Source organism: Phocoena sinus, chromosome 7, assembly GCF_008692025.1.
Source record: "Phocoena sinus isolate mPhoSin1 chromosome 7, mPhoSin1.pri, whole genome shotgun sequence".
NCBI classification, from domain to species: domain Eukaryota; kingdom Metazoa; phylum Chordata; class Mammalia; order Artiodactyla; family Phocoenidae; genus Phocoena; species Phocoena sinus.
Window position 1 is genome coordinate 20805987 of NC_045769.1, and position 10477 is coordinate 20816463.

General features: G+C 45.4%; 1 protein-coding gene across 1 annotated transcript; it reads left to right on the plus strand.

Annotated features, from left to right (window-relative positions):
• Positions 1-9657: 9657 nt before the first annotated feature.
• On the plus strand, positions 9658-10276 carry TNP1 (transition protein 1). Its single transcript, XM_032638300.1, has 2 exons — positions 9658-9836; positions 10043-10276. The coding sequence occupies exons 1-2, from the start codon at positions 9698-9700 to the stop codon at positions 10069-10071; spliced, it is 168 nt and encodes a 55-aa protein (XP_032494191.1). The 5' UTR covers positions 9658-9697; the 3' UTR covers positions 10072-10276.
• The last annotated feature ends 201 nt before the right edge of the window (positions 10277-10477 follow it).

A 10477-nucleotide genomic window follows, 5' to 3' on the forward strand; every position in this document is an offset into this window, starting at 1 on the left:
GCAGTGTCAGGCACAAGCTGTTAGCTTGTCTCTGTACTCCCAGAGTGTAAGGTGTCTGAAGGAAGGCACCAAGATGAAATAACAAGGACCAGCCAAGACTGGATGTCCTGGACTTCCCTGGCGGTCCAATGGTTAAGACTCCGCACTTCCACTGCAGGGGACACAGTTTCAATCCCTAGTCAGGGAACTAAGATCCCACATGCCGTGTGGCACTGACAAAAAAACAACAACAAAAAAGACTGGATGTCCATCCCAAATTGCAGCTTTATCTATACCTGAAAGAGGATGTAGAGGTCAGGTAGGGGTAAAGGACACATGAAAAAAGTAAGGATAGAAAACAAGGAGAAGGCTTGTCACTTTTTTATGGCAGAACAATAGTGGTTGAATAAGTTATCCTCTTTTGAGAAGCTTGAAGAGGATGGTTGCTAGAGAGAGACTTACCTTCCTCTTCTCAAAAACCTTCACCCTCTATTACCTCACCTTCTGTCTCTCTTCTATTCACTGCACTCCTGACCACACCCCCTATCCTGTCTCTGCAGGAACCTAGGTGTCAAATGCTCTGTGGGGTTGAATAAGGGAAGGACTGAAAAGATGACTTGAGGCTCCTCAAGTACTCCGCACAGCACCTGATACTCAGTAGGTCCAATAAGTGTTACGTCCGCCGCAAGTCTGGCAGCTTCCATATTTGAACTCTTTACTGTTGCTTAGCAACCCCTTTCTTTCCTGAGTTTTCTTCTGCTCTCTTTGTCTCCTTTCTCAGTTTTTTCCTCTGGAAACCTTAGAAGATGGTGAATCCCCAAATTTTGTCCCTAGACCATCTCATCTACTCCTGTAGATTCAACTCCATAAAGCTCTACTCTGCCAACACCCAGATCTACATCATCACCCCCAAATGCTCTTCTGAGCTACAGTTACCTATATCTACTTTGTCCACTGAGAACCTAAGTGGACACCAGATCTGTCCAGTAGACATCTCAATCTGTGCAAAACTAAAATCAGTACTCTCTATCTAAATACAGTTTCTGCTTCTGTAACCACCTAGCACTTATTCACTGGGGGGCAGAGGTCTGGGATTCAAACTTTCCCTTCAAAGCTCTCCACATCTCATCAGTCACCTCAATATTTTATAATCTACCCCTTCTTTTCCATCCCCATCACTGACTTGGGTCAGTCTCCTCCGGGCCTTAATATTCAAGTCTTTTGTTCATAACACTCATCATGGTAAAACATGATGAGAGTAAAAGATATCACCCCCTAGGTGATTAAGCATCTCCCTCTCCCTCCCTACCAAGGGAGCAAAGGCACCAGGAGACATCATGCACAAGCACTAACATTAAGTAGGTGTGGATTTAAATCCCAGCTCTGCTGTTTGCTATCTATGTGTCCTGGAACAATTTCCTGAAGCCTGTAAGGAAGTAATCTCCAGCTGGGTACTTTGTTTCCTCATTAGTAAAATAATAGGAAGTCCAAGTCTTTCCGGATTTAACTAAAAGAAGATTTTTAAGACCAAGAGAAATGAAATAATTTGTCCTGGTCTTAGTAGGTTTACTAGGCTGAGAGGCTTGGAACCAGAAAATCAGTCTGATTAAATGTTGAAGGAAATAATCCCAGGTCCCACTGCTCAGCTCTTCTCCTGTAGATTTGGTTGCTACCTCATGTGGACTTTGTGAAATCCTAGAGTGGGGAAGTCCAAGTCACAGTGGCCTAGTTTCTTTACAGGTGGCCCCCTCAACCCCCGTATCTCAAGGTTGAGAATCCCATCTTCTGGTAAATGACTGGAAAGCCCACACCAAGCTTCTAATGTCTACCACGACTAGGTGCAACAACACTAGGACACTGCAGTGCTGCGTATCCCCTAGGACTTGGCAGACTTCCTGCAGGTACATAAGAGAAAGCACCACTGAGGACAGCATGGAGGAGGAGAAAGATGGTGGTGGCAATTGGCAAGGCTCTTGAATGTGTGGTCCTGAGGGCGTGTAGGAGGAACGTGGGGAGTAGTTGTAAACTGTGTGTGAGGAAGGGAGTGAAGAGGTGGTAATGGAGCCATTACCGAAGAGGCTTCATTCGTTCTGGGGCACCTGGTATGGCCTCAGTGAGAAGCAGTCCATTTGTAAGTATTCATCAAGCCCCCATTATGAATAAGACATTGACCAGCTCTCCTGGACTATAAAGATGAATGAGATAGGGATATTTCAATGTGTTATCTGAATGTTTACCATAAGAAGTACCTTCAGTCAGGAGGGACAAGGTAAGCTTCATGGGTATAGGACCTGTGCAGTCACGAACAGCCCTCTGCCCAGGGCTGCTCAGGGTTGGTTTATGCTCTGCAGTCACCATCTTGAAAGTATTTTTTTAAAACAAAAGTCCAACATATTCATCTTGCACTGGACCCCACAAATAATGTAGCTAGTTCTGGGGAGACTTGACTGACCTGCAAGTAAACCAGGCCAAACCATAGCTAAAGAGGTAATAAAAGTCATAAAGGAAAATCTGGAAAAATCAAGTTGGTTTTGTGTGCCCCCCTGAAGAAGTTTCTGAGACTCTCCCACCCTAACCAGAGGCCTTTATAACTTCAGTTTTGTCTTTGCTTCCTTGAAGCATAAAGAAAGTACCAGCATCACTACTGCAGGGCAGTAGTCTACTGAGAAAACAAATACTTCTGCACGGAGACACTGTCTTTACCAGAACTCCAGGGCATCTCAGCGGTATGATCGTCCATATTTCCTCCTAGAACAAAAATAAGGAGGCCCAGCACTGGAAATTTATTGACCAATAAAATCTGCTCACTGCAACACTCCAGAAATCTGGGTCTTTCTTTGGCCCTTTCTGAAAATGAAGGCTTTGTTTTAAAGATTTCACTAGGTGAGTCTTCCCTGCTGTCCTAGCACAGGGTGTGTAGAGGGCAAACTGTCACTAAGACTTTGTGCTTTGGACCTAAGAATTCTACTAGAAAGAACAGTGAGGGGGTTACTTTGTTCTCTTTCTTTAGTATAAGCACAACTAAAGCTACTTCTCCAAATATGAGAATTCCACCCAAGGGAACAATGGGGAAATAAAATAGACAATGATACTGTCAGGCAAGACTTCTTTGTCAGTTCCATTTTTCAAGATCTTCAAGAGGCAAAGTGAATTTATGATTCCAACCTATCTCCTCTTCTTCACCCTCAATTGATCACCACTGAGAATAGAAAGTAGAGTTTCAGCAAATCATGTCAAAGAAACACGACTGGATTGTGATCGTCTCTCTTGACTCAAGCCTGATCTGTAGAGTTATAATAGGTATTTGGGTTAAAAAATAATCCAGAAATAGAGTGTCTCCTCTGGTCAATGTACACTTCAGCAACATTGGTCATAATGCTTTGGAATCATCAACTATGAAGGCTCTGACCCTCAGTGTGGCAACTTCAGTCTGTCTTTCTGGTCCCTTTTTTTTTTGCGGTACGCGGGCCTCTCACTGCTGTGGCCTCTCCCGTTGCGGGGCACAGGCTCCGGACGCGCAGGCTCAGCGGCCGTGGCTCACGGGCCCAGCCGCTCCGCGGCATGTGGGATCTTCCCGGACCGGGGCACGAACCTGTGTCCCCTGCATCGGCAGGCGGACTCTCAACCACTGCGCCACCAGGGAAGCCCTCTGGTCCCCTTTTGATAGCAACATTTCCCCCTCTCACAGGGCCAAGTGTCCACAAACTCAGTGACGTGATAGTCTTTGGCTGGTGGGATGATTTCAAGAGGGCAAGGGCCTCTGGCACATGGCTCTCAGAATGTGAAAGGAGACTTCAAAAGAGAGAAAAAGTATGGAAAAAAAGAAGAGGCCAGAAATCTCAACAAAGTGCCTCATGAAACAGTGGCAAGAAGCCTGGACTGCGGATGAGGAGATCTGAGCAACTTTGCCTATAATTTGTGATTTTGGCCAAGCTACCCTTCATCCCCAGACCTATTTATTATGAAATTGTTCTCTTAAAACCCTTGCAATTCAAAATTCCTTACTCCAGTTGTTAAGCGGATTAAAATTCATTCGCTCCTAAGGACCATATGAGGCAAATAATTTAACATGCATGACATTTTCACACCACATCACACCCTTTCTAATATCTCAGGATGCAGCTTTAGTTTTATCTTATGGCTGTAGGGCTCTGTATTCCCAGTGTATTCTGGGAAGGGGCAGCTGCTTCTTCACTGTGATATAGATGGGGATTAAGGTCAGTGGGCGAAAGGGAGTAGTTAATGTGAGAACATTATTTGGAACCTTCTGAAGCAAAAAATTTGGATTTTCTTTGTATACTACTGAACCATGTGACCTTAGGGTCGGTGGTGGCAAAAGGAATAAAAATTGTCAAATAATTTTTCGTAAGTCCAAAAACTATGGTATTCTCTCCAAATGAGAATTTTAAATTTGTCCAGGGGAACTCTAAATTCACACCCTGCCTCTAAGAAGAGCTCATTACTTTTTCCCAGTTCTCATTCTCCCTTCAGTATTATACTCCTTCATTGTGCTCCTAGCAGCAGCACAGGTAGGAGGAAAAAGGCCAAGGGAGCAGAGAGTCAAGGTCAGATCTATCTTTAAGGCAAGTAGAGAAGGCAGTGTGAAGTGGTGGGCAGTCTGGTTTGAAGATCAGCCATCTGAGTTCCGCCATGGCTCTTGCACTGCCTGGGTGCAGCCCTTAGACAGGCCTCTTGGCCTCCCAAAAGAGGGGGGTCAGATGGCTCCTGAAGAACCCCCCCCCGCCAGGGCCACTGCTCTTGTGATGAGCTTCCTAACTTTTAGCAGCCCAATTTCTCTATTCCTGGAAAACAGAAGCTTCTTATGGAAAGAGAGTTTGGAGATGCAGTCAGAAAGGATGGGGGAGGAGCCTGAAAGGAAAATGAGGAAAAAACTCCAAAAATCTTCGTGTAGAACCCAGACCGTCTTCAGAGCCAAGATGTCCCCTTGTTTCCCAGAAATGGATGGGAAGAGGTGAATGGAGTTGAGGTCTCTCCTTCCGTTTTCTCTGAAAACCACCCCTTGGCCTTTGGCTCTGGTTCCTCTTTATTTCCTAGGAGAGATCCCAGATGAGTCCTGAGCTCAGAGAGCTCAACCCCTGGTGAAACCCCTCTCTCAGCAGATCTCCCCCGCTCCAGCCCACCCTGAGCCCCCTCTGCCTGCCCGAACAGCAGCGGCAGCACCAAGAACAGAGAAGACAGGGCGTGCATGCAAACGGGGTAGAAGGTCCCCACTTCCCAGCTAAGGTCAACATCTGTAGAGACTTAGGTTTCAGACAGGGGTTCATACTGAGTCATCTACATTTTTAAGGACTGTCAGCAACTTTTCCATGTTCCCTGTAATAAGCCCCAATTTCTGGCCTGCTGGGAAGATCCTGCCCTGGGCAGACATCCATTGGACTCCTAGGAAAATTAATGGAGTGAGTTTGAATTGGAGAGGTGAGATGAAACCCAACTAGAGGTCTGACTTCCAAAACAGTGATGTCCAAAGCCTGCCTCTTCCTAACCTAAGAAAGGGGCCAGTGAGAGTGACAAGTCTCCAAGCCCTTCCCTGCAGTGTCACTTTGCCATCTTTCTAGGAGATAAAGACACCATTTTGTCCATCCACCTGTTCTGGGCAAGATAACACTCAGCCCCAAAAGTGAAGGAACTGATGGCTCCTCTTCTAAAAAGACCAGTAATTCAGTTCTTTCTCCATGTCCCTATAGGTACCAGAAAATATCTATTTCCTTTCATCAAGAGAAACAAAAACTAAGACCCACTAGGAAACCAAAGTATGGAGGAAATAGGTTTATTGGGACATCCCTGCTATTCCTGTGCTGGGTTATTTAAAGTAGCTCATGTAGCCATCCTGTGCCTTGGTTTCTTCATCCAAAAGGAAAAATGAAAAAGAGAGAGCAGAAGAAAAGGTAAGGAGACAACAGGTTACCGGATTAATAGATTAACAGATGGATTAACAGATGGCTCTCAACAATGGAAAGAATGCATTGTGCTGTAAATTGCTATTGGCTCAAACAACACTGGGGAAGAAACAGAAAGAGAAACAGAGATAGGCTGCAGTCCCCACTGCTCAACCCTGCTGGGACGTCTGACAGAGAAGCCAACACAAACACCACCACAGCCCCACTCCTCACTGGCCTGGGAATTGCCTCCCCTCACACTGGGCTTCCTGCTGGTGGAGTTTCTCAGCATGGGTGTCTGAAACCAGAATTTGTCCTTAACCCTAGGCAAAGGGGACTTTCCTGTTTGTTTGTTTCTTCATCCCATCTCAAGTCTGGCTGCCTTCTTCCCTGTGATCTCAGCTTCTCCTTGGCAGAGTATATCTTTGGGGGATGGGAAGGATTGGGGGAAAGAAATATTATCCAGTCTCCAGGACCATCCAGAAAATATCTCCCAAACTAAAGAGGCCAGATCCCTCTGCAAACAGGTTCACCAGCAGGGTCAGGCCTGAGAGGCCAGCACAGAGCACCTGAGGGCCTTTTATGGAGACAATGTCCTTTTTCCCTTCTTTCTCTAGAAATGCTCCCACTTGGTATACAGAATCACTCAATGTCATACTGTCTGTCCTCATAACACCAAAGTCGTTGGAATGAACAAACGTTCACGACTACCTACTATGGACCATGTCCCTGTGGGAAATGCAGTGAAATAAAAAATACAGTCCCTAACTACAAGGAGCCTACCACAAAAGTCAGGTCAGCTCAGAGATCACTTATCCCAACCAGCATATTTACAAAATAATAGAGCTGAAGTCCAGAGAAGTCATGTTTGTGGCACAGTCCAGACTAAAAACAGGACCCATTGCCTCCTGTTGAGATCAGACTCACACACATGACATGACAATGTGGGCACAAAACAAGATTTCAAACAATTAGGGCTGGTTTTCCAGACATTGAGGACAATATTATAGGACAATGGACTTTGAACAAATTTCAAAAGACAATGACAATTTGAAAAGCCAGAGGAGTCTTCCTTGGAGAAGGTGGGACAAAATGGGGAAGAATCAGATCGTTGGAAAAATAGGACTTTTTATTGATTCAGCCAAGATTTCACAAATCCTTATTGGGCTCCTACTCTGTGAGGACTGTTCAATGCTCAGTGAACATAATTTTTAAATTCCGGCTTTCATGGAGCTTGCTTGTGGGAGGAACAACTAGGCTGGAGTAGACAGAAAAGTCCCCAGATTACAAAGAGGCAAGTCAGCAGCCAGCCTCTTTCATAGAGTTCCTCCTTCTTGGGGTGAATAAAGGCATCCAACAGAAGGTCTCCAGAGAGAACTGCCTGGAAACCAGAAAATGGAAGGGGTCACTTATGACGGCTGTTCAAGGAAGCTGTGTCTCAAAACATGATTTGCCATCTTATCTATAGACATTAGAAATACAGGGAGTGGGCCTTGAACTACATTCTGTCTTCTATTCAGTCAACTTTTGCTAAGAACCTCCTACATGCAAGAGTGCTTGGTTCTTGAATGAGGATGATGGCAGGGGAGAGAGAAAGAGGGACAGAAAGAAGTTATCAGGCTCTATTGAGATTTTTTTCGAAAGGTCTCAATATAAGGTATAAAGAAGGAAGAAGAAAAGGTTGGATGATGCGTCCAGTATCAGGGAAGCTGGGGATGGCGGATATCTCCTGCTCAGACTTTTACCCTGACCTCCAGACCCATATACCAAACAATCATTCAGTATCTCTATTTGGAGGTCTCAAAGGAATCTCAAACCCAAAATATCTTAGACCAAAATCATGATCATCATTGCCCCCATGCTTGGCTTTTATCCCAGTGAGTGGCACGAACTTCTAGACAGCTGCATCACACAGAAATAAAATCCACACCTTTGATACCCTCTACTCTCACCAACCAAATCCAATCCATCACCAAGTCTTTGTCTCCTATCTACATCTCTACATCCTAACCAACACCCACTGGCCCGGGCTTAAGCCATTTTCAAATATTTCTCTCCTGACCCCCCACTATTGGCGATAGCCTCTCCCTTTATTCACTTCACTTCCCCATCAATCCATCTGCCATCTAACCTTATCATGTCATCCTCTTAAACATTTTTCCATGGCTCGCCAATGGACCTGAGCTTGTCTGGTATCTGCTCCGCTCTCCAACCTCATCTTGCACCATGTTGAGAAGTAATTATTCACTGATTAGTGTAGATGTCTGATTAATAGCTTTCTCCCCTACTAGGCTGAAAACTCCATGAACTCAGAGTCTATGTCTGTTTTTACCCACTACTATTTTCCTAGCACCTAAATGCATGGCACATACTACATGATCAATAAATATTTGCAGACTGACTTTTTTTAAATGGCTAAGCCAATGGTTCTCAACCAGGGGTAATTTTTGCCCCTCCCTCCCTCCCCCGGCAATGTTTGGATACGTTTTTGGTTGTCACAGCTGTAGGGGTTCTACTGGCATCTAAAGGGTACAGGCCAGGAATGCTGCCAAACGCACAAGGCAATGTAAAAATTAGTAAAAGGAAACTTCAGCTAAGATTGGAATTGGAAGCACTCATACAGGGAGTTCTCACACCCTACCACTCATGGTCAATCATGCCAAAAAGAAGATATTATTTACTGACCCCAACAGGAAGACATCAGGCACTGACACCAACAGGAAGTACAACTACTTTACTACCCCAGCAGGAGGAAGGAAGACTTCCATCACCCAGCAACAAGCCCAGCCAATGGAAAGGGCCGCAACTCAACCAATAAAAAGACATTATCTCCTGAACCTTTTTGTTTTGTTTTGTTTTGTTTTTACCGGTACGCGGGCGTCTCACAGCCGCGGCCTCTTCCGCCGCGAAGCACAGGCTCCGGACGCGCAGGCCCAGCGGCCATGGCTCACAGGCCCAGCTGCTACGCGGCACGAGGGATCTTCCCGGACCAGGGCACAAACCCGCGTCCCCTGCATCGGCAGGCGGATCCTCAACCACTGCGCCACCAGGGAAGCCCCTATCACCTGCACTTTTACTTTCCTCCAATGTTCTCTCATTATTTCCTTGATGACTTCCTTTCCCTGTCCAGCTCTCCTTACTATAAAAGCCTTCCATGTGGTATAACCCCTTGGAGTACCTCTCTGTCTGCCAGATGAGATGCTGCCTGGTTCAAGAATCATTTAATAAAGCTAATTAGATCTTCAAATTTAGTCAGTTAAATTTTGTTTTTTAACAACAATCGTCACACATATTTAGCCCATAATGTCAGCAGTGCTCAGGTTGAGAAAACTTGGTTTAGATGAAAGGGAAAGAATATTTATGTTTTGGTCATATTGAACCGGATTTCCTAGAGTCGAGTCCTTATAGAAACACATTTGTTATCCCCCAATGCCATAAGAGAGACTTAAACATGACGCATATACCCACACTCAACAACCATTAAATTTCCTACAAGCAGGAGATAACTATTTTAATGGCTCTTGTACTCTCCAGGTGCCCAGCACGGGGCTGGAATTTAGGTGCTCAATAACACCTGTCTGGAAAACCTCACTTATCATTTAAAAAAGACCTCAAAATTGAGGGTAGCCTTGAGCTGCATTAGAGGAGCCACCTTATTTCACATATATTACCAAAGTGTAACAAAGGCTAGTGACATCACAGTGGAGCCCTGCCCCCCTGCTAAGCCATGCCCCCTGCACAGTCACAATCGCTAAGGCCTTAAATACCCAGACTTGTGGCCTCCTGGCTCTACAAAGCCCCTCATTTTGGCAGAAGGTACAATGTCAACCGGCCGCAAATTAAAGAGTCACAGCATGAGGAAGGGCAAGAACCAAGCACCTCACAAGGGAGTCAAGAGAGGTGGCAGCAAAAGAAAATACCAGAAGGGCAACCTGAAGAGTAGAAAACGGTACAATGACGGTGAGTGAGGGATGAGTAGGAGAGCAGTCAAACAGAGGGGGATCTTGTTGTCCCGGGGGCCCTCGCTCTTGGAGTTACCTCTCATAGGACCCTGAAACCTCAGCGTGAGAATTTCATTCCCAACTCGGTTCATGTTTGGGCAGGAAGAGGATGAATGGTCATGTTCTAACTGGTGTTCCTGTTGCAAACTTGTCCTTTCCCTACAGCCAATCGCAATTCCCGCTCCCACTTGTGACTCCACCAGCGGGCTCTGCCCTGGTGGACTTCAAACGACACCAGGCAGCAACAGAGAACAGAAAGGGGACTGCCAAGGAGATCTGAAGTTAGATCAAAGCCAGAGAAGAGCCTATCATGTGGATAAAATGTCAGTCGTGACGAAGTGAGGAATGTATATGCTGGCTGTTTCTCCCCAACATTTCAATAAACATTTGAAAACTGAATTTCAGTTTCCTTTGATCCTTTGGTTGGAAAATGGCTCCTGAGCTGGGCAGCCTTGGGGAAGAATTAGCAGGTATGAAACCATTAAACATCAAACATGATTTGGATAATATCAATGTCAATGTAATTTTCCTTAACAACTCTCTCTCCTTGTGCCCCAACTCTGGCTATACATCATCACCATATTTGGGTCTTGGTCTCAA

What these genes read in the sequence shown, in the direction of transcription:
- TNP1 (XM_032638300.1), top strand. Translation starts at nt 9,698, where the DNA reads ATGTCAACCGGCCGCAAATTAAAGAGTCACAGCATGAGGAAGGGCAAG. An exon ending in TAGAAAACGGTACAATGACG is followed by an intron (nt 9,837 to 10,042) that starts GTGAGTGAGGGA and finishes CTTTCCCTACAG; the next exon opens with CCAATCGCAATTCCCGCTCC.